This window comes from Panthera leo, chromosome E2 (genome assembly GCF_018350215.1).
Source record: "Panthera leo isolate Ple1 chromosome E2, P.leo_Ple1_pat1.1, whole genome shotgun sequence".
Lineage (NCBI taxonomy): Eukaryota > Metazoa > Chordata > Mammalia > Carnivora > Felidae > Panthera > Panthera leo.
The window spans coordinates 48001675-48028130 of record NC_056693.1 but is presented as its reverse complement, the minus strand read 5'-3'; the positions used below and the strand labels follow the sequence as shown (position 1 = coordinate 48028130).

General features: G+C 44.2%; 1 protein-coding gene across 15 annotated transcripts in view; it reads right to left on the bottom strand.

Moving 5' to 3' along the window:
• HYDIN (HYDIN axonemal central pair apparatus protein) overlaps positions 1 to 26456 on the bottom strand; it is a 443605-nt gene that overhangs the window by 139110 nt on the left and 278039 nt on the right. For all 15 annotated transcript variants that reach the window (XR_006196932.1, XM_042917620.1, XM_042917622.1 and 12 more), the window contains 2 exons: positions 21875 to 22018; positions 15892 to 16205 (listed from right to left, as the gene is read on the bottom strand). Coding sequence is in view for 14 of the 15 variants with exons in the window: in XM_042917620.1 (XP_042773554.1) it covers positions 15892 to 16205; positions 21875 to 22018 (458 nt within the window). In the remaining variant the exon portion in view is untranslated. The remainder of the gene's footprint in view (positions 1 to 15891; positions 16206 to 21874; positions 22019 to 26456) is intronic.

Sequence of the window (26456 nt, the reverse complement as noted above, 5' to 3'; positions counted from 1 at the left end):
TCACAGCCCTCGTTGCTGAGGGTCTTCTACACAGAGCATGAGCTCAATATGTGTCTGACTGAATGGACAGATGGATGGATGGATGCACGCATGGATGGTTGCGTGAGAACAGGTAAACAGCACACAGGTAACTGGACTATTTTGTGTGTTTTGTGCTACTCTCAGCCTATCAATAACCAGTGTTGTGGTGGGACCAGCCCTTGTAGTTCTTATTATGATTGGAAGATGCCCTTCAGCAGCAACCATCAGGAAACTTTGAGAAAATAAAAGGTTATTAGTTACAGGAACTGAAAACTACACAGCACACCTGGGGCCACACAGGGACATCGTGGATAGAAAGACAGTGTGGGCCTAGGTTTTGCTTTTATTGGGGTGGAGGGTGGAGAGCTAGGATTTCTTAGGCTCACTCTGTACTGGTGAACTTAAAACATAAGAGTAGGAATTTCAAGTGCAGGGAAGAGAAGAGACAAGTGGCCCAAATGGTCAGTTATTGAAATCAACCAAGATTTCTACATCGAAGGAATCTCAGTGTGCCAGGTGGTCCGGCTCCTTATCTAGTTGTATGGCTGGCAAAGTGCCTCTTTGACACGGATGACTCGGCAAGCAAAACTTAAGTCAGGCACTTGCATTACAAAAAAAAAAAAAAAAAAAAGAAAAAACAACCACGGGGCAGTCAGAGTTTACACCGCACCTCCACCTCCACCCCCCGCGGATCCCATTCCCTAAGATCTTGGGAGAAGAGTGCAAAAGCTCTTTTCACTTTCTTTTTTTTTTTTTAATGTGAAATTTATTGTCAAATTGGTTTCCATACAACACCCGGTGCTCATCCCAACAGGTGCCCTCCTCAATGCCCATCACCCGCCCTCCCCTCCCTCCCACCCCCCATCAACCCTCAGTTTGTTCTCAGTTTTTAAGAGTCAGTTTCTTGCATCAGCCTCCATTTGGCTTATTCCAGGACAGATGTCTCCAGATGACATCACCTTAGATTGAAACCACATCATTCTGGGCTGAGGACCCATGTTGGGCTGGGTGCTGGGAAGCACATTAAAATAAAAGTTCCTGAACCCCATTCTTGGGTAAATTCTGATTTGGCAGGACTCAGAGAAGGCCCAGGAATTAGGTTTTTCACAGCCTTACCAGGTGATTCCAATATGCAGCCAGCTTTCAGACCCATGGTGGGTAGCAATGGCAACAATTTGGCTAAGGACTGGAGCTGATAATTAATATGAGGCTGTCACTCAGCCGCACCAGCTAGGGACAGTGCGGATCAGCAGAGGATGATTCAAGGCACTCATTAAATCACCCCAGGTCAGCAGAGATGCCTGGGGAGACTCTGCCAGAGTTGCCCCACACAATAGCACTCTCTCATCCAACATTTGCACACCCCTGGGATGTTGTGCTCAACAGAAAAAAAAAAAAAAAGCATATGGGAATATCTGTAAAGGAAAAATTCAAAGTGGCAGTGTGTCTGTAGACCTGAGGAAAAACAACACCTCGGGTGATAATGATACCTGGACGAGTGGAAGTGAGAGGTCTCTGGAAACAAAGGATACTGGGAAGGCAGCCCCACTGCTAACAGACTCAGCCACAGGGGACAGTGAAACCTCTGTCATAATGAAAGCTTTAATTTATCATTAAAAAAAAAAAAAAAACCTGTTCCATACAATTGAAATAGAATGTTGGCAGTTTTATTTTTCGATCAGATTTCATTTTAGCCTCAGGAACAGATGATGGCTTTCCCATTATGCTGACCCAAACAGGATTAGAATCAGTTATTTTTAAAAGAGAATATGTAGCAAATAAGGAAAAGCAATACTGCTCCGGTTCCAGAGCTACCCATATCAGAATCGCTGGAGGACCCAGGAGAGAAACCCTGCCTTTAGCTGTGACAGATCACATGAATGCCACACACCGTCCATCAGCCACACTGGTTTGGGCTCAGCAACTCCCCTCTTCATGTTTTATTTTCCACTCCTGGGTGAGTTAGGATCAATACACTTTTTTTTTGTATTGCAAACTTAAAAAGTCCATCAGGCTTATTTGCTGTTCTCCCTTCCCTGGAAGTAGGGCTGCATCATAATAACCCACCGCCGCCCCCTAACATGCTTGTGTTTCGGTTAAGATTTTGTGCTTGGTTCAGATGATATTTGGAGATGGAATGGTGTATGCTGGCCACCTGCTGCCGTGAGGTCTCTGGGGAGTGAGGACAGCCTCACAGTAGACATACAATGACTTCTAAATCAATGATTTGTTGGACCTGGAATCCGGGAGTGTCCATACAAAGGGTGAAAACCACCACTGGCTGGGGGAAAAAGGTGTGTTTTGTTTGGCTCTTACGCTGTTTTATATATTTAAATTATCGACCGTAGCAGTTGCTGTTGGCACACAGTTTAGATCTCCTTCACCAGGATGACGCACCCCTCACTGGCTGCTGTGGGTGTTGGTTGCATCTTTCTCCAGCTGGCTCCTTGTCAGTTGCCTCCCCTGCCCTGAGCTCCCCAGGAGGTGGTGCCCTCCCTCCCATAGTGTGTGAACAGCAAGCCAGGATGGCTAGATGAGGGTGAGGACAAACTCTCAGGCAATTAATACTCTAGAGCTCCCCATGGGCTCAGACAGATCTCCTCGTTTCCCCCCTTGCCCTATCTCATTTTTCTTACTCTCTTACAGTTTTCCCCCCACCGAGAACTCCATCTCAATAAATCACCTGCCCAAGAATCACCATCTCAGGCTCTGTTTCTAGGGAGACCACTGCAGCATTCTATGATTCCAAAGATAAGAAAGCCAAATCTTGCTTCAAGGAACTCAGAGGCCAGTGGATCAGAGTCAGAGACACAGGAGTGGGTACGATTCAGGATACAAATGCTCCAACAGCAAGACCTGCAGAGTGCACAATGGTTCGGTTCAAGGCCAAGGGGTCAGACAGCCTGGGTTTGAACTCTGGCTTCCCCATTCACACACTATGTGACCTGGGTATTGTGTTAGTGATAGAGCCCTCCTCATCTGATTGAGGCTTAATACATGGAACAGACCCAGCAGGGAGCCTAGGTCATGGTAAATGTCCAGTGCAGGTGAGCTGCTCTTGTGCTGGGGCTGGTGGCAAACACTTTCCTTGTTGGACTTCAGATGAATTCCCTCCCTGCCTCCCTCACTCCCTTCCTCTTACTCCACTCCTCACAAACCTGCTCCAGATTAGATCAGCCCCTGTTTTCTATTTCTAAATGGAGCAGATTATAATCATTGCTTTACCTCAACTTAAAAGTAGGCAAGCCCCTTTGGGCACAAAGTCCCAGGCACCTTTCCTTATCTATTGCCTGGCTGTGTGGTCTTACACTTGCTGAACCTCCCACACTGGGAAGCAAACGACAGATGGGGGCTGGCTCAGTGCATTCCCTGCCAGATCGTTCCAGTTCTGCCACAGGAGAAAGGGAAGCAAACCGCAGACACATACCCGTTATGAAAGACAGCTTGGCTTAGCCCTGTGACTTTATTATGTCCCAGAAGGATTCGAACCTGTCACCTGTGCTAAGGGAAAAGTTGGTGGAACATAACTGAGAAGCTGAAACTCAAGTTACTCAGAACTCAGGGGGTGAAATCATATTTTTATCAAAAGAATTTGCAATTGGAGCTTCTAGAATAGTGGTTCCCCTGCAGCTGTCCATTGGAATCACCTATGGAACTCTAAGAACTGATGCCTGAGCCCCAGCTGCAGAGATTCTGATTTACTTGGAATCAAGATATTTAAAAGCTTCCAACATGATTCTAATGTGCTTTCAAGGCTGAGAACCATTGATTAAAAAGGTGGTGGCAAGAAGGTAGGGAAAGTAGTGGTAAAACAAGAGCCCTGCTACGGTCCAAATGTTTGTGTCCCTTCAGATTTCATATGTTGGGATCCTAACCCATAAGGTGATGGTATTAGGAGGAGGGACCTTTGAGAGGTGATCAGGTCATGAGGGCTGAGCCCCCATGACTGGGATTGGTGACCTTCTAAAGGACAGCCCAGACAACTAGCTGGGTCTTTCCACCTGTGAGCACACAGCAAAACACACCATCTGTGAAACACGAAGCAGTTCTCACCAGACACCAAGTCTGTCTGTGCCATCATCTGGACTTCTCAGCCTCCGGAAGTGTGAGAGATGGATGTGTGCTGCTTGTAAGCCGGCCAATCTCTGCTATTTTGTTACAGTAGTCCAAACAGACTAAAACATGTCCTAATTAAGTAACTGCAGCCAACGCTACTCAGCACTTCCTCTCTACCAGGTACCATATTAAACACTTAATAAGGACTGCCTAGCTAAATGTTCACGGCAGCTTAATGAGGCAGGTGTTGTGATGGTCCTCAGTCTTCAGGTGACAAAACTGAAGCTCAGAAAGCAAGTAAGTGGCTGAGATCAGTTAGCCTGGATCCAGAGCTAACACTATCTTAACAGCTTTGCTGGACACTCTACCTCATCAGTAGGGGCTTCTCCTTGGTTACTTCTGCCGTGCTGTGCCCATGGCAGTGACTCGCAGGCTTTTTCATTTTAAAAGTAACTGGAACCCACAACATACAATAAAGAACATACAATGTATTGTCTAGAACCTTCCTTTGGACGATGAGGGATGCATCCCAATTGTAATCAAGGTAAGGAGAAGCAAGACACAGTTGACCTTGCCTCGAAGTGACTTCCCACAAAGAGTTTTGCTGCAAGGTGCGTAGTGGAGGAATGTGTCCAGAATCTCCTTGCTCTTTTCTGTGAGAAATGGCCACTTCCATAAAAGCTCCAGAAGGTGTCCCCACTGCTACATACTCTTCGAAAGCCTGAACAGGTAGATAGGCTGTGAAATCTCCCTTATAATCAATCAGTTCAAAGTCCTTTAGAAATACTTTCAAAACAGGATGGTTTTTTCAAGTTAATTTCTTTTAATGTCTGGTCTTCAGTAGATGTAGCTAGCGTTGGGGGATTTTAATTAATATGAAAACACAGATAAATCAAATAGACTCTTTTTAAGAATCAGATCACTAAATGAACCAAGCAGACATAACCCTAAATCAGGTTAGGTTCAAATATGCACTGATGCTTTCCACTGATTTCTTTAGAAGCCAGCTTAGCTCACACTGAATATCAATGTGGCTGATGCCCTCCACTGGTAGTGGAGGCACTGGGAAGATGCCTTAAAAAGAATGAATCTCTAATAAGGTAGCCAGAGTTCTTCTGTAACAACATAAAAGCAGGATGAAAAGTTTCATAACACTCAAAATTGAAATGAAAAACAGCTCAGTTCATTTCTCTATGGGATAACAGACAGGGTATCTCATGAAATTGTACTGACCCATTGCAAACAGAAGGAGACAATATGATCCTTAATGGTGATCACCTTTAAATTAAATATGAAAAGAGCAAAAGGCCCACCCTCTTCAAAGGTGTCCTTCGAAGGCTTGGCCTTGATCTCTTTCAGGTCCACTACAAAAGCAGGAACTTGTTTCTGGAAGCCTAGACTTGAGAGATGGCCATAGTCCTCCCATCATTCCCCGAGGCTAATCTGACCCCCTGGTCAGGTAAATTAGCTGGGGCATCATAGCAGGAGAGAAGATTCTAGATGGATGGGCTGTGGAAAGCCTGATGAGGGAGGCCCCGGAGGCTTCTAGAGGCATCAGCACGGAGTATAAGCAGGTCAGCTAGAGGCCGACCTCACAGTGTTCTCTTTCACAAAGGGCTTCAAATTTACTAAGAATGTGGTATTTATAACGGATGTGATGTGACATGCATTTTATTATTATAAATTTTGGAAATTTGGCCACAGACATGTACAAAGAAAAGCCACAAGGAGAAGACAGTCATCTCCAAGCCAAGAAGAAGGCCTAGAACAGATTCTTCCCTCATACTCCACAGAAGGAACTAACCCTTTCAACCCTTTGATCTCAGGATTGTAGCTTCCAGAACTTAAAAAAAAAAAAAAATTTCTGTTGTTTAAGCCTCCCAGTCTGAGGTAAAGTAGCAAACTAGTACATTATAGGAAACTAACATGAACATTCAATGTTCCTTGGAACTTTACCTGTAGGAATTTCTGTTAGCTCATTCATAACCTCGAAATTAAAATATATATATATATACATATATATATATATGTATATATATAAATATAAATTTAGCTCATCCTATTCCCGGAAGTGGAACTGTTTCCCTGCCATTTAAAAACAAATTCCCTTTTCTTGGTTTAGGTGGCCACTTTCTTCTTTCTCAGCCTTCCTTGCTGAGTCCTCTAATTTTGCCTACTCTTCAAAGTCCCCTTCTTGGTCCTCCTAGAATCACAGAATGCTGACATGAGAAAGCACATTATCCTGATATCCCCAGCACCTCATCTGCAAAGTGAAAAGAGTAGACTGAGGAAGACAAAACCGCATATCCACCAAACTTCTTACATCTTGTCATTGGACCAAGAAGAACTCAGATTTCCATCTTCCTGTTTGCCATCCCCTAGTTCTGCCAGAAGTTCTTAAATGAACAGAGGCGGCTAAGGGCCAGCCGTAATGCATCGTAAGGAGCTAAGTTTCTATGACAGAGATTCACAAATCTGTTACTCAAAAAAAATCCATCCCTCAGGTCCTGTTTACTGGAAACTATTTCTGTTGTTGACCTGGTGTCACGCAGCACCTGCTACTCACCAGGTTGTGCTGAAGGGGCCCAATTAATTTTCTACATTGATTCTTGCTTTATGGCCAGGGAGGGAGGGCGGGAAGGCAAATATTCACGGAGCTTTATTGTAATCTTGTCTAGACCCAGACCCTCTTTCTCCTTCTACCAGCAAATCTGGACTGTTTCTCTTCTCACCCACCAGCACTATCACTTATCTAGTTCCTTGAACTGAAAATTCAGGCACCGACCTTGATATACCCTTCTCTTCCCCCTCATATCCAGCCCCTCAGCAAGTCCCATTCGGTCCTCCTCTAAAATACCTCCCACCTGGCTACCGACCACAGCAGTTCTCAGGTTACCACAGTCCTTGGGACAGCACCTTTATACATTTAGCTCATTTTCGGGATCTCACTCGTCAGTTTCTCCTTTCCATTCTTTCTCCAGAAGCAAACCCAACAGCTACTCCAACTTGACTGCTGTCAAGCTCTGTTGTTACTTGTTGCTTGGGCCAACCTGATTCTTAAAGGCCAAAATGGTATCCTTCAAACAGTTAAAAATTCTAAGCAAAAGGTTTTAAAGTGAGGTTCTGCAATGATTATCTGGTTGCAAACTGTGAAGTACGAGAAGGAAGAACCAGCTGAGTTTGGAGCCCTCGCTTCTGAAGCGCCGGGAGGTGGCTGGGCCCCACAAGATGCCTCTCCACTTCTCAGCACACGTGTTTTCCCACATAGGTCCCTTCAGAGTCTTGGATGGTGAGTGGGGATGAGAGCATGCAAGAATGAATTGGACAAATACTAAACCACGACCACGACCACCTGCCATCACCAGTGGTTTATCAATTTGTAGGGACAGGGAAGGGTCTCATTTATCTCCGCAGTATCCACAGTACCTAGCACAATGTTTGGATGGAGTATTCACAAAAGGCTCATTTAAATGAAAGATGGATATACAGTAATAAAATATAGAGAAAAGTGCGCTTTCATATGTCAGCAGAAGGTAGTGGTTAAGGCAGGGGCTTTGCCATCAGCGCACACGTGGCAGGTTGGATCCGTTGTGTGGGCTCAGGTTCAAGGGGAGATGTTAATACTTAACAGGATTGTTGTAGGACATGAGCTAAGAGACATAATGGGGTTAGAATTGTGCCTGGCACATGATAAGCACACAATTATGGTTATTTTTATGGTCAAAATTACAGAATCTTTCTCTCATGCTCCTAATATTATCTCTTTATTGGAGATATGGCCTTACACCATTGTCTACAGGAGGTAATTCCTACTTCAGACATATTTTGCTCTGGGAAGCTGTTGAAAGCGGTTTTTCTCATAGTAAAGATGTGGATTTGTTCACCGTATTGGTGGTCTAATCCTAACGTTTCAAAGATGCGGACATTATATTTCATGTGAAAAATCAAGGCTGCAGAACGAGAAAATGTGAAAGGTGCCCATGAAGCTGGTGCCCTGCGCTCCATGGTGACAGGGTGGCGGTGCTGGGAATAGGTGCAAAGGTCTCATCATGAGTTGTTTTCCAATGTCTGAGGGTCCTATCAGCTTATCATGTCCCTGGGGCACTGGTAAGGTCTCTCAAACAGCTTTCCAAGCAGCTGGTGCCTATTTCATAATTAGATGCTCATGTCTTTGGCTTGGGATTTGTAATAGAAACACACTGTTCTTACCATTGTGCTGGGCATCTTTGCTCTGTGCTACCGGGGATCCAGGCTCCCTTTCTCTGCTCAGGTGCCTTACATTTCCCTCTGGCAATTAGTCTATCTCTAACTTTCAGCCTAGTCCAGGGGCAGCACTGGGTTCCCCAGGCCTTAGTGGAGGAACGGACACAGGAACCAACCAGAGCCAGTGAGCTGTAGCCAAACATTTGCCAGGGCTTATTCAGAGAAAAACCTCTACCTTTTTCCTCCGGACTTGAACCTGGCATATGAAAGCTGGAGCTGCTGGAGCTTCTAAGTTATCTTGCAACAGTGTGTGCAGAACCTGCCTGAGAATGGAGCCGACACAGCAGAGGACAGAGCGAAGAGACAGTGGGGGAGATACGACGCACAGGTGACACTGCCTGACCTTGGGTCGAGCTGTGCCTGAAACCCACACCTAGACACTTTCTGTTACATGAGCCAGTGCGTTCTATTTTTTTATATGTTAGTTTGAGTCATGTTTGCTATAAACTAAAACCAAAACTTCCTTATGGTATTATAAAGTCATCAGTATTGAAAATCCATTTTACCTTTTAAAAAAGCCAATCTGGCCTGGCAGAGAGTGAAGAGAGCATGAGAACTTGGTGCTGGCAGAGTCAGGGCATCTGGTTGGTTGACTGATGGGCATCCTCCACATGTCCCTGTTTGAAGCCCCACAGCCTGGGAACGTTTCCTTATATAGCAAAGGGACTTTGCAGATGTGAGTAAGTTAAGGTCTTGCGATGGGGGCTTTGCATCTGGGTGAGACCCATGATATGATCACAAGTGTCCTTACAAGAAGGCGGCAGAGAGTGATACTACTGCAGAGAATGGAGAGGGGGATGTGGCCATCTCAGTGGAGAGAGAGATGGGAGGACACTATGCTGTGGGCTTTGAGGAAGGAGGAAGGGGCCAGGAGCCAAGGCATGCCAGGAATGCAGCTCCAGAAGCTGAGAAAGGCAAGAATGGGGACTTTCCTATATTTTCCCTAGAGCCTCTGGAGGGAGTAGAGGGAGCATGTGGCCCTGTCCACACTTGACTTAGGCCCAGTGAAGTGGATTCAGACTCTGGACCTCCAGAACTGGAAGAGAATAAATTCTCGTTGTTTTAAGCCACCCAGTTTACGGTGATTTGTCACATAATAAGAAACCTAATACGGGGGAGGGGGATGGCCCTCATTCCCACTGGATTCATTCTTTGGGTTGTGAAATCGTCATTTTAGCTCAGACACACACAGGAGAGAGTTAAGGAAGACAGGGACCTGGAGGGGCTTAGAGCCTGACTCGCCATTGTGCCCAAGGCCATTTGTGCCCACTGCTTCTGTTCCCACTCTGGGCCTTGTTCTCTGTCACCAGAGTTGCGTTTCCTCTAGTGCCAGGGTTCCATGCTTGCTTGGTTTTATCTCTTATCCAAACTCCTCTGGGAGGTGCAAAAAGAAAAAAATGTGTGGGTGCAGGAACTTAAAGCCTCCTGAGGCCTGCAGGGCCAGTGGGGAACAGAGAGGGAGATTTACAGAAGGGATCAATGCTTAGGCCAGCAAGAGGCACCTGTCACCCTCAGACTTCAGCCTTCAGACCAATTTCGGGAGAAAATGTCTCAGAGCCACCCCTGGGATGCTTCTTCTCCGACATGGCCTGGTATTAACATTTAATTAATGAACATTAACATTAGGCTTCTCAGTTTCCTCCATAAAGGAATGTCTGTAAGAGCCTGGCATTCGCTGAGCATGTATTACATGACAGGGACCATACCGAGAGCTCTGCAGGTAGGGGAGTCCAAGGTCACATGGGGCAGGCAGCTGAGTGGGAGGCTGCCTCAGAGTCCTCTTGGCCAGGCTGCCAGGCTCTTGGCCAGCACACTGAGCAGCTTGGGACAGCTGGATGCAAGGATACCCAGGGCCTGCCTCCATGCAATCAATAAAGCCGGCTTCCTTTCTAAAGAAAACTGAAGAACCTGGCTGTAGGGAGGAGGGGCGGGGAGGACAAGGAGGTGTGCCGAGCCATCCAGCTTCAGCCTTGGTGGATGCAGCCTGGCGTAGGAAAGGATTTTCTACCTCGTGTCAGAAAGCACCTTCACCTGGTGTCTGAGGGACCTATAGCGCCAAGACTTTAGCGTCCCAGGGAGTGTTTCACTTAGCAGCACTTGGTATGAGGGAATGCAGGAGACAAAGGAACCCTCTGAAAACCCAAAAACAGTCACTAGTTTCATATTTTCCTTTTTATCTCAGAGACATGCACTTTATAGACACATCTCATTTAATCCTCATGACAGCTCTTTTAGGTGTCCATGTTATCTGCATTTATTCATAAACCAGAGCACAGGATCCTGTGGCCAGGAGGACAGAGCCTGGATTCTAACCAGCCATGTCCAACACCACAGCCCAGGACCTCAACTACCACTAACATATCATGTCTTAGAAAAAAAAAAGTTCCAATGAGCCTGGTGGCTCAGTCAGTTGAGCGTCTGACTTAGGCTTAGGTCATGATCTCGCGGTTGGTGAGCTGGAGCCCCGCACGGGGCTTGGGTCAGCACAGAGCCCGCTTCAGATCCCTCTCTCTCTGCCCCTTCCCACCCCTCTCAAAAATAAATAAATATTAAAAAAAAGTTCTGACCGCTGCTGCTTAAAAACCCCACCGCACCACACCTGGGGGCGACTTCCCTGACTCCTCTCTCTCTCTCTCCCTGAGTCACGGAACCTCGCCCGAGAACTTAGTTCCCACATAAAGCCTTTGACTGCTGAAAAAAAAAAAAGTTCCATTTTTGAGGCAAAAGAAATTAAAGAATGATGAAGAGACAAATGGAAGCATCCAGAAATGAGGCTTCCCCTACCTTCCCTCCAGTCCTTCCACCCTCTTCTTCCAATCACAATGTGGGACAACTGACGCTCATCACAGAAAAATCAATGTGAGATCAACACGTGCTCCTTTGTTGCAGGGCTGGGCTCCCTTAGGCCCCTGTATTCAATTTATCTATAATAAGATTTGGAAACAAAAAGGCAAAGCTGTCCTTGGAGACCACTTGGCCACGTGCTGTAAGTCCCAGCATCGCCTCAGCTTTGCGGCCCTGAGCCTGGGCAGAGATACCGGCTGGGCTAGTATCCACCAGGATCACCCTCTGGCCTCTTAGAGGGTAAGGGCCGCTTCAGGTGCAGGCTGCCCTGTGTGCCCCTTTCACACAGGTGTCATGAAGCATCACATTCTCGACCAGCTGAGCAGTCACGTCGAAGAGACAGACCCAAGAAAGGGCACATTCCGGTAGTGCTGGTGGCTTCCTCATGTCATGTGTACAGCCTAGACTGTCATCTACCAAAGTCAGTCTCGAACCCAGTCACGCATCTGAACTCCCATGGATGAGCTGGCTTCTGAGACAATGACTGGCTTTCCTCTTAGGGAGTGCTTTTTTAGCATACTTGTCCATTTTCCTTCTTTCTTTGTTCTTATATGTGACATGAGGGCCAACTTGGAAAAAAAATAAGCTCAAACAAGAGAGATGCTTTAGATGGCCCAGTCAGAATTGCCTGCAAAGTCACACACACACACACGTGTGTATACACGTGTGTGTTCACATGGCTGATGTGTGTGTTGTGACAGGCAGGGATAATGAAAGTGTCTGGGTGTCCTCACATGCTGCCCTAATAGAAGAAAAAGAAAAGCCTCTTTTATCCTTTGTTTCTTTTACTAATGGTAAGGCTTAGGAGAATTCTAATTGGAAAAGAAAGGTTAGTGTTGGTATATCTGATAAAAGTGACCTTTAGCCACTGAATGTCTTATGTTTTCCTGAGGGTCTGCAGAGAAAGCCCATCTGAAGGGCAAGTGGAGTGTTTTTTGGTCTTTTTTTTTTTGCTATCCAAGGTGACATTTATACCTTGAACCTTTTCATTTGACAGGTGCCAAGAAGCTGACAGAAAAGAATCTTTAATCAGTTATGAAATGATTCTCCCTCACCACAAATACCCAGCAGGGAGCAGTTACAAATTAGAAAACATCCTTTGAGGACCTACTCTGTGCTGCCTACTCTGTGCTATGGGCTCTGGGATCCAGAGGTAACAGGACAGATGTGCTCCCTGGCCTCAAGGGTTTAAGAGCCAGCTAGGAAATTGGACACTGAGCCATAATGACAAGTGTGATGTGTCACGAAGGAGATGGGCTACCAGGGCCTATGCCAGGGGAGGTCATGTAGGCAAGGGTCTCAAGAGGGCTTCCCAGGGAAGAACCTGGAGCTGAGACTTGACAAGGGAGCAGGGGCTGGTGAAGTGAGGCATGGAAGGAGCTTCCAGCAGAGACTGTGTGCTCAGATAGGAATGGGCCTGGACAGGAAAGGGGCCAGTGTGGTGAGGGCAGAGTGAAGTGAGAAGAAACTGGGGAGGAACACAGGGAAAGCCCATGCTGAGCCTTGCTGAACACAGTAAGTATTCTGTACTTCATCCTAAGAAGCATGGGTGCTGTTGAAGGCTGAAAACCAGAGCAGTGACATGTTCATCACTTGGCCACTGGCTGGATGATAGAGTCCAGTTAGGGACATCAAAATGGTCCAGGCAAGAGAGGATGGTGACCTGAACTAGGATAATCATCATGGAATGGGAATGAGGGGGTTAGAAGGCAGAATAGGTAGAACTTGGTGATGGCTTTGATGGGTGAGGTCAGGGAGAGGAAGGAATCTGGATTCCTCTCAGGACAGTGATGTCATTCACAGGGGTGAGGGGCCCTGGAGGAAAGGCAGGGAGGGGGCAGGTGGAGAGCCTGAGTTTGGCATGGGGCACGTTGGACACAAGTCACATGGGAAACATCCAAGAGATGAAGAATGAGATGCCCTCGGGACTCAGCAGAGGGTCTAGACGGAGACGGTTGGAAGCCTCAGGTGCCGGCACTAACTGCCACTGCACGGAGAGCAGGGGCCCAGGATGGAGCCCTGCAACCTACACACACTCAGTGCACCTGCTGCTGTCCCAGGGCTGAGAAGGAGGGAAAGGTTGAGGGGATAAGCAGGAAAGCAGGAGAATACAGTGGTATTCAAAGGAAGAAAGGCAAGGGTTTCGGAAGGAGGGATTGGGTAGCCATGTTGAATGAGGCTAAGAGTTATCTTCCTGGAAAAAAAAAAAAAAAAGGCAGACTTTTTTGCCTCTTGATTACAAATCTTCCTGCTGTTTCCAAGAGTCTAAACTCCTTATCCCAGCACCAGGCCTCTCACACACGACTGCCAACCTGCATCCAAGAATTCTCCCTGGCTTCTCCCTCGCCAGTGAAGCCTGTGCTGTGGCCACGCTGATGGGGCCTCTGTGGACACTGGTAGATGCGTGTCATTTGCCTCTCCAGCATTCATTCTCTCATATGTCAGTTTTTGTTTGGAGATCTGCCCCCTCCCACCCCATTCAGTCCATGGGGCGCTGAGGTCACCACGGCAGCCCTTGGTGTGGGGCATGTGGCCAGGCTAATGCTGATCAGTGCTTCACCCTCCATTGAGTGACTGACTTGGGGAGGGGACAGGAAATGTGACTGAGCTGGTCCGATCACAGTGAATCTTAAGACAGTTCATGTACAAAGGCTAATGTTCCTTTCCCGGAGCTCAGATCTGTGAGGACGTGGCCCCAGGAGAGCTGGCAGCCATGTGGGAACCATGGGAGAAAAGCTGACCCAAAAACTTGGCTTTAACACATGAAAGCAAAGCTAAGAGATGGAGCTTTAAGCTGGGCCAGAAGCCAGAGTGAATCTGGACTTATGAGTTGTAGGACCCAGTGAATGTCTTTTCCTTTTCATTTTTGTTGAGGGTCATGTTTTCTGTCACTTGCAACGGAATAGAATCCACGAATCCTAACTGATATAAACATGCTGTTCCTGTTACTTAGAATGTTTCCCTGTTGCCCCATCTGAGACATTTAACTGTGCTTCTCAGCGCAGCCTTCTTGGATCCTTCTGAGCTCTCGTCCCTACCTCTGTCCTTCCTCAGAGCCTGGCATTAACCCATGTTCCCTGTGATTCCCCAATAGCCTCAGGCCAGGGACAACGTCTCATTCACTGTTATATTCCCAATGCCTTGTATGTCGTCCGGTGCATAAGAGTCACTTACTGGATGCTTTCTGAATGACTCTTGGAATGAATGAATGAGTGAACAAATGAATTATAAGCAAAAGTTCAATATCAAGATACAGGAAGATACGGAAGAGAGGGGAAAAAATGGTTAAATAAATGCTTAACACAATGAAAAATTAAGTGCATCCTCTCCAGTCCTGGCTAAGTCCATTTTCAAAATGCCATTATTTTAATTATGGAAATGGCCTCTCAAAAATGAAAACATGTCCCTTGTGCCTCGGTAGAATAAACCCATGTAGCTATGTTACATCAGAATAACTTCAGAGAATCTGGTATTCGAAGCTCATTAGGTCAGGTTGGCTGATTTTACCCCAAACCTAAACAGTACTCGGCACCTAACGAGCAGGCTCTGTCATTCAGGCCCAGGCCCGCCTCCAGTGCCATGCTGGGTCATCATTGATGTCTACGGAAGACATCTAGAGCAAGCCGCTGTTACTGTGGAAACAAGCCAGGGAAGGGAAAAGCTGGCTGTCATATACAAGATGAAGGTTGCATATGGGAGGTACTGACAACCCAAGGAAACAACATGAGGCTTCCCTATGCAGAGTGGCAGCTCGGCATTCAGGTACTGAACCCAAAGCTGTCCAAATATCCAGTAAGGAGACACAGAGGAGCCTGAATGTCCTGCTTGTGAACAAGACTTCAGACTCAGATGAAAATGTTACTAAGGCTTGACTAAAACAGCCTGTTTATATGTTTTTTAAGGAGCGTTCTCCAAATTAAGTTTGGATTTAGCTTCTAAATGAACAGAGACCCTTCTAAATCCAAATATTGTGAACACAGCTTTCCTCTTTCTGCATTCACCACCTCCCACTATTTTGTACATATGTATACATCTGTATATATATGTATCGTTTAGAATGAAACCCACCAAGGGGCGCCTGGGTAGCTCAGTCCGTTAAGCGCCCAACGTCAGGTCATGATCTCATGGTTCATGAGTTCGAGCCCTGCGTCAGGCTCTGTGCTAACAGCTCGGAGCCTGGAGCCTGCTTTGGATTCTGTGTCTCCTTCTCTCTCTGCCCCTCCACCAATCACACTCTTTCTCTGTCTCTGAAAAATGAATAAATGTTAAAAAAAAAAAGTTAAAAAAAAAAAAAAAGAATGAAACCCACCAAGACAGGCAGAATGTGGAGCTCTGTGCAGCATTTACTCAATGTATCATCATATTCAATCCATGCTTTGGGTTTGAAATGCTTAAGACTTCATTTTTTTAGTGACACATTTCTAATGATCCAACCACTAGATTCAAAATTAAAGCAGGCTTACGGATACTGCTTTGCTAATCTGGTGGTAATTGGGGCTTTCAAAGATGTTTTAGCTGCTCTTCCCGTTTGAAAATCTAGGATGAACCACGATTTGAGACCCTTTGTTCTTTCTGCCAATAATTAGTTGCCAGAACTGAACACCATGAAAGACCAGTGCACAGAATCCGGGAAACCCAGTACAAAGCCCAAAGGAGAGAAATGGGAACCGCAGAAAAGAGCTATGAGGGGCAGACAGGCTGGGGTACCTTATCTGATTTTCCTCGTTGTCTACCAGGAAGAACCAGCGGAACTTCACAACCAAGGAGCTGCAATTGGTGATTGTTATATATCGGATCACCTCTGTATCATTCAGGATGCAGCCAAAATCCAGCTCCATGGTCTCAAAGCTGAGGTTGGGGTAGTTCACTTCTCCACGCAGTCTCAGGCTGTCTACTTGAGGGTGCTCTACATACTTGATTGCTAGAATTTCTTCTGCTACCCAATTGTTCAAGTCATTTCTATAGGAAGGGTCAAATTTGACCAGCAAGTTTTTTTCTCCATCAATCTCCAGTTTGATAGGCTACAAATAAGACAATTGGCAATTACCAACCTATACGATGCATTTTCAACCTGCTCCATGGAACAGGAAAACCAAAGTTATTTATATATATTTATGGAAATACACACATACAGATGCACATATCAGTACAATTAGATTAGTATGAAATACATACACAGCCACATTTCTTTTGTCCATAATTATGTATTCACACTGAAACATAATTAAATAGCTGGTATATCTAAATCCATATGGATATCTACACTATATCAATAACTATGGATATTTTATATACATATATGCACACACATCTTTTATTAGTTGAACATGAAAGCAAGGAAAATCTGGATGGGAATCATTTGAAGGAAGAGATTTTATTTTATTTTATTATTATTTTTTTCATTTGTTGAGGAATCAAGATACCATTGCATGATTAGATTTAAATTTAATCTTAAAAATTAACCTGAAAATTTCTTTATTTGATTAGACACATATCTAAATTATAACTAGGAAATGCAAATAATATTTCCATATATTTACTGATACACTAGAATTCTTAATTATTACAACACTGAAACAGGTTTCTTTAGAGTATATGTTTTCACTTACTTTTTTTTTTTAATTTATTGTCAAATTGGCTTTCATACAGCACCCAGTGCTCATCCCAACAAGTGCCCTCCTCAATGCCCATCACCCACTTTCCCCTCTCCCCAACCCCCATCAACCCTCAGTTTGTTCTGAAGGAAGAGATTTTAATAATAGTTGTGAGGTTATAAGGATTGCGAGTTGCAAAAGGGAAAGTCTGCAATGAATAACTTATAAAATATTCTTAACTGAATATAAATTAGATTGTAAAATGCTCTTTCTAAACAAGTGGGAAACATTCGTGGCTTAAGAAACTTTTAAAAGGCTTTCTAAAGCCCTAGGGGAGGGGCTCTGTAGAGGGTGACCCAGAAAAGGATGGATTAGGCAATTTAATTTCTTTTCTAATGCCTGCAATTCTAACTCTTAAGCACAGTGTTATTTACTTTCTGCTGTCTTCTATTCAACTTAAAATGACACTCCCGGAAGCTTGACAGAGTTTATTCAGTAGATTATGTTTATTCTTTTCTCTCTTTGATTCAAATCCCCGTGTGTTTCTTGATGTCAAGGCCACTGGAATACCTTACCATAGAAAGCCTGGCTATGAGTTAGCTTTTTTAGGAATTGCTCAATTCCCACAGTTAATCCACAGGAAAGCCACCTCCTGGTTTTGCAGAAAGTGCCCTGAGGCAGTTGGGAGGCACGCACACAGGGATGAGTCTTTCAGAGAGTACTTCCCTCTCCCCTGAGTTATCAGGTTCAGGTATTTAACTGTGCACCTCAGTGACATGATTAGATGGTTTCTGTTGATAAAGCCAATCACCTGATTCAAGAATCAGAGAGAGGGCAATGACTCCTCAGGCAGCTAATCCCATCTGAAAGTGTGGCCTGTGCTTGTACAGGTGGCTCGGCAGAATTTAGAACCTATTCTTGCAGACGGTAACACGTGGTATTGCAATGCCTGGTATTTAAATATCTTTGAAAATTGAGTTAAACATTTCCCCCCTTTGTTGTTTTGTAGAAATGATACACATCCACAAAAATTCACATTATATATAAAAGCACGAGGAGGAGAAATTAAAAACTCATCCAAAATGTCACCATATATTATTTCTCAGAGTTAACATTTTGTAAGCATGAGTCCAGACATAATGGGTGGATAAATAACATTTTTACAAAAATGAAATTAAACTAACTTATTTTTTAAATGTTTGATTTTTTTCTCAAAAAAAAAAAAAAAAAACACTTGAAAAAATATTCTTACATAAGAGATAATAATCCTAAAACCATAAACTCTGGAGCCAGACTTCTTGGGTCAAAATCCAGCCTCTGTCATTTACCAGCTCTGTGAATTTCAGCAACACTGCTTAGCCTTCCTAGCCCTGGGTGACTCTCTCTCTCAAAACTCTGTAGCCATTGCTGCATTGTCATCTGGCACTAAGTATTACGGTGGAGAAGTTGAAGTTGGTCTAAACTCTTCCCTTGATGGCTCGCTCCCTTCTTTTCTGCATAGAGGCCATAGAATTTTTGGATTACCAATAAGACCAGTAATTTCACCAAGATATGACTCACTGTTGGATATTCCATAACATTTTGTCCCAAGACAAGGTATGGCTTTGCTTTTAAAAATCTAAGCCTCTTATCCAAGCCAAATAGTTCCCTGCCCCTGAGGCACCAGGGTTACAAGTGTATTGCTTATCCTTGTGGAGATAATGTATGGATAAAAAAAGATCACATTCATATATGTATTTAAAATTTTTGTATACACATGATGGTACACTGTGCACTCTTGTTCTGCAATTTGCTTTTTTCACTGGGAGATCACTCAGTGCATGTGGAGCTGCATTTTATTCCATCATATAATTCTGCCATCATTGATTTAACCAATCTCCTACTGATGGATATTGGCTCCCAATCTTTTGCTCTTATAATCACTGTTACAATGAATACCCTTGTCTATATGTTGAATATTGTGTCTATATCTGAAGGGTAAATTCCTAGCAGAAGAATAACTAGGTCAAAGGGTATGGACATTTGAAATTTTGATAGCTGTAGCCATATTGCCTTCCAATGTATACTTCCCCAACACTGTGGGGTGCCTATTTCTACATGCCCCTCCAACACAGAGCACTATCGAATTTTTGCTCTTTGCCAATCTGATAGGAAAATTAATTTGCATCTCTTCTAATGTGATTAAAGTTGAATACATTTTCATATATTTACGAGCCATTTTATTTTTCTTTCTGTGAACTCTATCCATTTCCTTTACCTATTTTTCTATTGGTGTTTTCCTATTGATTTGTAAAAGCTCTTTATTTATTTTTAAATATTTATTTATTTTTGAGGAAAGAGAGAGAGAGAGAGAGAGAGAGAGAGAAAGAGTGTGAGTGAGCGGGGGAGGGGCAGAGAGAGAGGGAGACAGAGTCTGAAGTAGGCACTAGGCTCTGAGCCCAGTGCAGGACTTGAACTCACAAACTGTGAGATCATGACCTAAGCCGATGTCAGACACTCAACCGACTGAGCCACCCAGGTGCCCCAAAGCTCTTTATTTTTTAAACTATATGTATGCTGTTATTAAAGTTACACATGCAAATAATATGAAAGGCCCAACTGTGCTATCAGAATTATTACAGGAAGCAATAGTTCCTGACCCAACCAGGGATCCTAACAGTCCAGAGACCACCATCAATTTGTGTAATAGGACTGGTCTACAGAACAGCTTCCTTGGGCAGAGAAGGGGCGATCGGTTGGTGGACATACCCCAGACACCAGTTATTATCCTGGAGGGCTAAAATCACACTAGAAACACTGAAGTTCCCCTGGCACTTTGATCCATTTCTCTGGGAAGAGCACTTATCTTTAGATCTGGGGATAAAAGCCAGCTGCCCATGTTTTTTGTGTGTGGGGTCAGGTGGGACAGCTGTCTAGTACACATGGAATCCCTCTATTTTCAGTGTTCTCCTCACACTTGTTGCCTCCGAGCCCATGCTACTCAGCTTGAACGACTCTCATGTCTCTGCGGTCTCACAGGAGAATTTTCTAGAATGCTGGTTTTTGTGCCCGTGCCCTTTTGGTCAACCCACTCCATCCTCATTCTGTCTTCTAGAATTTGTTTAAATCTCCCATTATCTGCTTATAACCATCTTCTTCCTTCTTTATTTTACTGTTCTGGGCTTCTTTCCTTCTGAACATTTCTACTTTTATCTTAAGATTTCAGGAGGGACAAGAGAGTGTGTCTAATCTACCACCCAGATGGAGAAAGCTGCTCGTATCTGAATTTTCACTTTATCATCCATTTGTTCTCCTCTGCCCTGTGAGCTTACCCTTCATCTCCACTTTGAACACTTGAATCTCATCTTTAAGCTCTTTTTAAAGACAGGTCATACCATCTACCATTTCTCTGAGGCTGCAGAAAACTACATTTATACTTTCGGTCTCCTTCCTTGTATAGGCTCCCTAGCAGTAGGTTTTTCTTCTGCCTCTCCCTTTTATTTCTCTATTCAAAGATCTTAGCTGGTGTTTTCCCAGCTCAGGCTTGAAGGAAACCCACTAAGTAATTGGTGGGGAAGGGAGGGTGGTAGTGCAGTTTACAGCCACCAGTCAGGTATTGTCTGCAACCCTCTCACTAAGCACCTCTGTCCCCCCATCTCCCTCCAAGATCCATCTCCCTGAGCGAGGCTCGCGGCAAATCTCCTTCAGCCATGGGCTCCCTCTTCTGAGATCTCAGGATTGCTGCCTGCCCTCCCTTCCTCCTTTTTACCTCTTCTTCATTAGCTGTCTCCCCAGATTGGGAGGCTGAACACAGTGGTGTATGGATCTGGTTTCTCCCTCACTCCTCCTCTACAGCTCTGCAGTGCCACTGGCCGCATGGCCCCGCCGTTCCCACCAATGTCCGCATGTTCCGCAAAGGATCGCAGGGGTGATCTTTTTTTTTTTTTTTTAAAGTTTATTTGTTTATTTTGAGAGAGAAAGAGAGAGTGCAACTAAGAGAGGAGCAGAGAGGGAGACAGGAAGAGGGAAAGAGAGAATCCTAAGAAAAGAGAGAATGCTAACAGCATAGGGCTCTATCCCATGAACCGTGAGATCACGACCTGAACTGAAATTAAGAGTTGGACACTCAACTGACTGAGCCACCCAGGCGCCCTGCACAAGGGTGATCTTGTAGGGATGTTTAGAGAACACTGCATCCTGCGTCAGACTGGGGAGGCTCAATAGCTCACAGCCTCCTCCCCCAGCCCAGTTCAGATTTCTTAGTATCTGGAGATGGGCTCTCTGGTTTAGGGACTGGGTTTGAGCCATTTCCTTGTTGCCTAGAGTATGGAACTTTGCTTTAGAAAAGTAGAATTAATAGGTTTCTATTATCATTAGTGGGAAGTCACTGTTTTCTAAAGATTACAATGGGCAAGAATGAAGGGTTATCATAATGAGCCAAAGTTCTTACACCATTAATAACAGTTGGGTGAGGGACACCTGGGTGGATCAGTTGGTTAAGAGTCTGACTCTTGATTTCAGCTCAGGTCATGATCTCAAGGTTCATGAATTTGAGCCCCACACTGGGCTCTGCACTGACAGCAATGGAGCCTGCTTGGGATTCTCTGTCTCCCTTTCTCTCAGCCTCTCCCTCTCCCCCATGATCTCTTTCCCTTTCTCTCTCTCAAAAATAAATAAATAAATAAATAAACATTAAAAAAAATCATAGTGGAGGGGCGACTGTGTGGCTCATTCGGTTAAGCGTCTGATTTCGGCTCAGGTCATGATCTCACCACTTGTGAGTTTAAGCCCCCTACTGGGCTCTGTGCTGACAGCTCAGAGCCTGGAGCCTGCTTCAGATTCTGTGTCTCCTTCTCTCTCTGCCCCTTCCTCGCTCGTTCCCTCTCTCTCTCTCTCTCTCTCTCTCTCTCACATATAAATATTTAACAAAATTAAAAAATAGTTGAGTGATATTGGAATTTATGACATATAAATCTTCTTTATTCTTTCCTCTTTGTTTCTTAAATTCTTCCTACCTGTCTGGACTGAAATTAGGTAGCATGCTGACATTATTCTCTTCCTTTGTCACACACACAACTCTCCTAGGAGCTTGTTAAGACAGCACTCTGTCAACTTACCTCAGGAGTTAATGGCAGTGGAGATTTATCAGTCTCACAGATACAGAAGGGTCTGCTTGTGGAGAGCAACACATTCACGGGCAGGGTGGAAATGTTCTTCATGACCAACGGCTGGTAATCAGGTTCCAGGACAGTGTTTGGTTTCTGCAAAAAGGGAAAAAGAAGAAACCAAGTTATGATAAACATGTAAGCCTTTAGCAACCAAAGTCTCATCATCAGTGTTAACAACAGAATTAGCATTCCCCACCCCTCCTTGCTCTCTGTCTCTCTTTCACTGTCTTCCCCCTATCCTTGTACAGACTTAGATAATTCATTCGCAATTTATGGTGGACTATTGAAAAGTGATCCTACATAAGCCAGAAAACAAAGATTAGATTTCTTACTCTCTTGTGGCCAGGTTAAAAACACCTATACATGCCATGCCTCTGGAGAGTACTATTAGTATAGAAGTTTCCAGTGTCATAAAACAAAGTCTAATAATTAGTGATACAAATGGAAGAACCCATGCATCATTATAATGAACAAAACATTATTTTCCTTATTTTTTTCTATGCTCAAAATATCCAATTTGCAAAAATATATACATTTGTAATATATTGTTATATTGACAAAATGCTCATAACTATTTCTGTAAATTTTTCCCAATAACACTGGGATCGTTGATGTAGAAGCATCTTTCCACTTTCTTAGATACATCAAATTTCATTCTTCAACTGAAGAAAGCATCAGCAGTGGATCTTAACCTGAAAATTTCTGGTCAGACTGAATTTTTCTCATTCTAATGTTGGAGTCCACATCATTTCTTGTGTGCTTTGGAAAGGGGGTCTTTTAATAACAGCAGGAGGCAACAGAAGCCTCAATCTGTGGCTTCCAACAATAGACTCCCTCCAGTCATTCCCTGGCTCTTCCACAACTCTGGCCTGTTTTCCCCAGGCCTCATGGTTTTGATTTGCTGTTCCAATTTCAGTTAAATCATTCTGATTCTATATTTTGGTCTGACTCTGTCTCTGCTTCTTTGTTCAACACAATCTTCCTTCTCCTGTGGTTCCTGGCTCCCCTGGCTCTGAGGTGCTTAGGTAACCAGTGCCCATTGTGTCTTTGTTGGCTTGGGCTGCTATAACAAATATCATAGACTGGGTGGCTTCAATAACAGATGTTTCAGAGTTCTGGAGGTTGGGAAGTCCAAGATCAAGGTGCCAGCAGATCCGGTGTCTGGCTTTAGATGGCTATCTTCTCACTATGTCCTTGCATGGCTGAGAAGGAGATGATCTCTCTTGTCTCTATTTTTCAGGGCACTAATCCCATTCTTTTAAAAAATTTTTTTAATGTTTATTTATTTTTGAGAGACAGAGACAGAGCACAAGCAGGGGAGGGGCAGTGAGAGAGGGAGACACAATCCAAAGCAGTCTCCAGGCTCCAAGCTGTCAGCACCGAGCCCGATGCGGGGCTCGAACTCATGAACCATGAGATCATGACCTGAGCCGCAGTTGGACGCTTAACTGACTGAGTCACCCAGTCGCCCTAATCCCATTCCTGAGGTCTCTACCTTCATGACCTAATCATCCTCCCAAAGGCCTTACCTCCAACATCATCACACTGGGGATTAGGACTTCAACATGTGAATTTGGGGAAGACATAAACATTCAGTCCATAACAGTTAGCTCAAGCATCCTGCCTCGGCTGCACTGTTCTAGATCCCTACGCACTCCCAGAGTTCTCTGAGGGGCTCAGTCTGGCACTTACCATGAGATGCCAGGCATTGTTTCCCTCCCTCTAACATGGCAATACAGGCACTGAATTCACCTTGTATTTGCAGATGATGATATACTACATTTTGTCAGAAGGATGAAGCAGCACTTTTGGGCCATACAAAGCTGTCCACTCAGTGACCTTCCCCCAGGCCGCTGTGTCACTGCAGGAAGCATTGAAGTGAAGAAGCCATAGTCGGTTGGTTTTGGCAAGAGGCCATTTAGAGGTTAGAGATGAAGAGGAGTCGATGCACACAGAGCCGTTCTATTTTAAAATGACCCCTTCTCTCTGGGTTGTTTGTCTCCCCAAATATCAAGAGACAGGTTTTGCTGGTGGACTTCATGAAGCAAACTGGCTGCTACTTTCAGTTGACCTTTTCAATTCCCCAGAGATGTGATTTCATCTGTGTGCCTTAGGAATGGCATCACAGTTATAAAGTAGATCAAATCTGAGGAAATGGTTATAGAAAAATTCTTCCCATAGGCAGGGCTGGTATCATTATAGTCTAATGTACTAATTCATATATGCTGCCTTGAGCCCAAAATGAGACAGGACAGACAATTTGGTGTTATGTAATTAAATCTGAACACCAACACCAACAGGCCTCTTGTGCATACTAGTTTAATAAAGTTGCATTTCTTCATTGTCCCTGGTGTGGCTTAAATATGAGCGGGAAATAAACAATGAAAAATATACTAGTTGGACAGATTTCACAATTATAATATTTGGGGGGGGGAAGGAGAGAAGGGCAAAAACAAACACGGAGTTCTGACAATTTGTTTTTTAATTCGATAAGTTGCTGCCCTATATAAAATATTTGCTCTTTTATTTTAGTGATAAACTCAGAGATGTAAACAAGAATATGTTAAAAAAAAACAACCCAATGCTTAAGGATATAAAAAAGAAGGAACACTATACACACATTTTTATGGGTGTTTATAGGCTTAGAAAAAAATATCTAATAAGAAACCGGGCTGCATATTTAACATACACTGTAATGTCTTGCAAGGAATAGCTATTCAATAAATACTTACTGAATTTTCTCTGAATAGCGGAATTTAGAGGAAACATGATGCCGCCAAATTTGGTGCAGCTGTTGCCAATAAATATCTTTCCTGATTACTTAAAAAAGGAAGAATTTAAAACAGTAATGAAAACTTAGTAACTCTGGCAGAAACTCCTGTAGTATTTTCTTGTTATATGTCTCATGGAGCTTGTTTCAGCTGGTTTATCATCCTGTAGCTGAAACCCTTATTCTACTTCTTCAGTGTCTGCTTTCTGCACTAGTCCATTAAGCCAGGGTTTTGCCTTGCCTTGGCGGCCTAATATAATGTAAGTGCTGAAAATTATCTGTTGGTTTGAAGTGAACTTGTACATCTCACCTCCCTTACTTGATTATAAGCTCCCTTACTCATATCCTAACAGAGCACTTTATCCATGGTGGGTGCTCAATAGATATTTATTTAATATTAACAAAATATAATGAAATCCACTAACAGAATAAATGATCTTGAACATTCTCCTGCAAGCCTCCAAGTAGTGAAAGGAATCCTGGTTGATTGCCCCATGATCAGTTAGGCGCTGCCAGACATAGCCCATTTGTACGACACCATGTCAGGACTTAGCTTGGATTATGTACATCCCACACTACGGAACAATGGCTTACTTAATACCCAGTTTTCCCAGCTGGCATGAGGTTCATCTGGGTGGGTCTAGTCTCACTGCTATATCCCTAGCACTCAACACAGTGCCTAGGACATGGTAGGCCTTGATAAATACTCCACTCAGCAGCCAGCATGACTGTTTCATTGAATAAATCTGACCATGTCACTCCCCTCGGTCCCTAAAGCCCTCCAATGGTCACCCAGAACAAAACCCAAAGTCCAGAACATACCTCCCAGCCATGTCAAATTCCTCTGGCCTCTGCCCATTTCTCTAGATGGACCTCATGTCATTCTGGGCATGTTCTCTAAAGTGGCCTTTCAGTTGTATATATTCACCAAGCTCTTTCCTAACTTGGGCCCTTCACATGTGCAGTTCCCTCTGCCTATTGATTCTCTGCTCGCCCCTCATCACTATACTAACTTCTATTTCCCCTTCAAGTCTCAAGTCTAGGCACTTGCTGACAGAGCCATCTAGGACCACACGTACAAATATGCCCATGTCTCCAAGGCATGTTCTCGTAGCGCCTTATACCTTATCTTCATAACACTGTTTAGAATTGAATCTTAAACAACTAAATTGTAATAATTTGTTTATGGTCTATAACCCTGACCAGTCTCTTAGCTTTGACGATGTCAGGCTGGTTCACCAGATTTCCAGCACCAATGCAGTCCTCAACTCAGAAGGGGCGTTCTCTACCTATCTATTTTGAATGGTACATAATTCTAGGATGGAAGTCTGCCGAGGAGTACGTCCAGTCCTGCTGTGATGTCTCCTTCCACCTCTTTGCCATCCTGACCCCCCTGCCCTGAGCAGCAGCCATTCTTCATTTCCCCTGTCCTATGCCTCCTCCATTTAGTGCTTGTCCTTAATAGTTATATAAAGTCATGGGCATTCATAGCCATATAAATTAAAGAGTACGAATCAAAGAGTTTAGGTTGATTATTCTCAAGCAGTGTTAGGTGACCGCATAACAGCTTAACTTGCATCTCCGTTCCCTTACACGTATGACGGAATGATAATAGAACCCACTGGATAGATTGTTGTGAGGAAACAACTGGGAAAATGTAGTTGAGGAACATGGCCTGATGCCAGTGCCTACCAATCAGTAAATGGCAGCTTTTCTTACTGATTATTATAATTATCAATAATTCTACTCTAACCTTTTCTA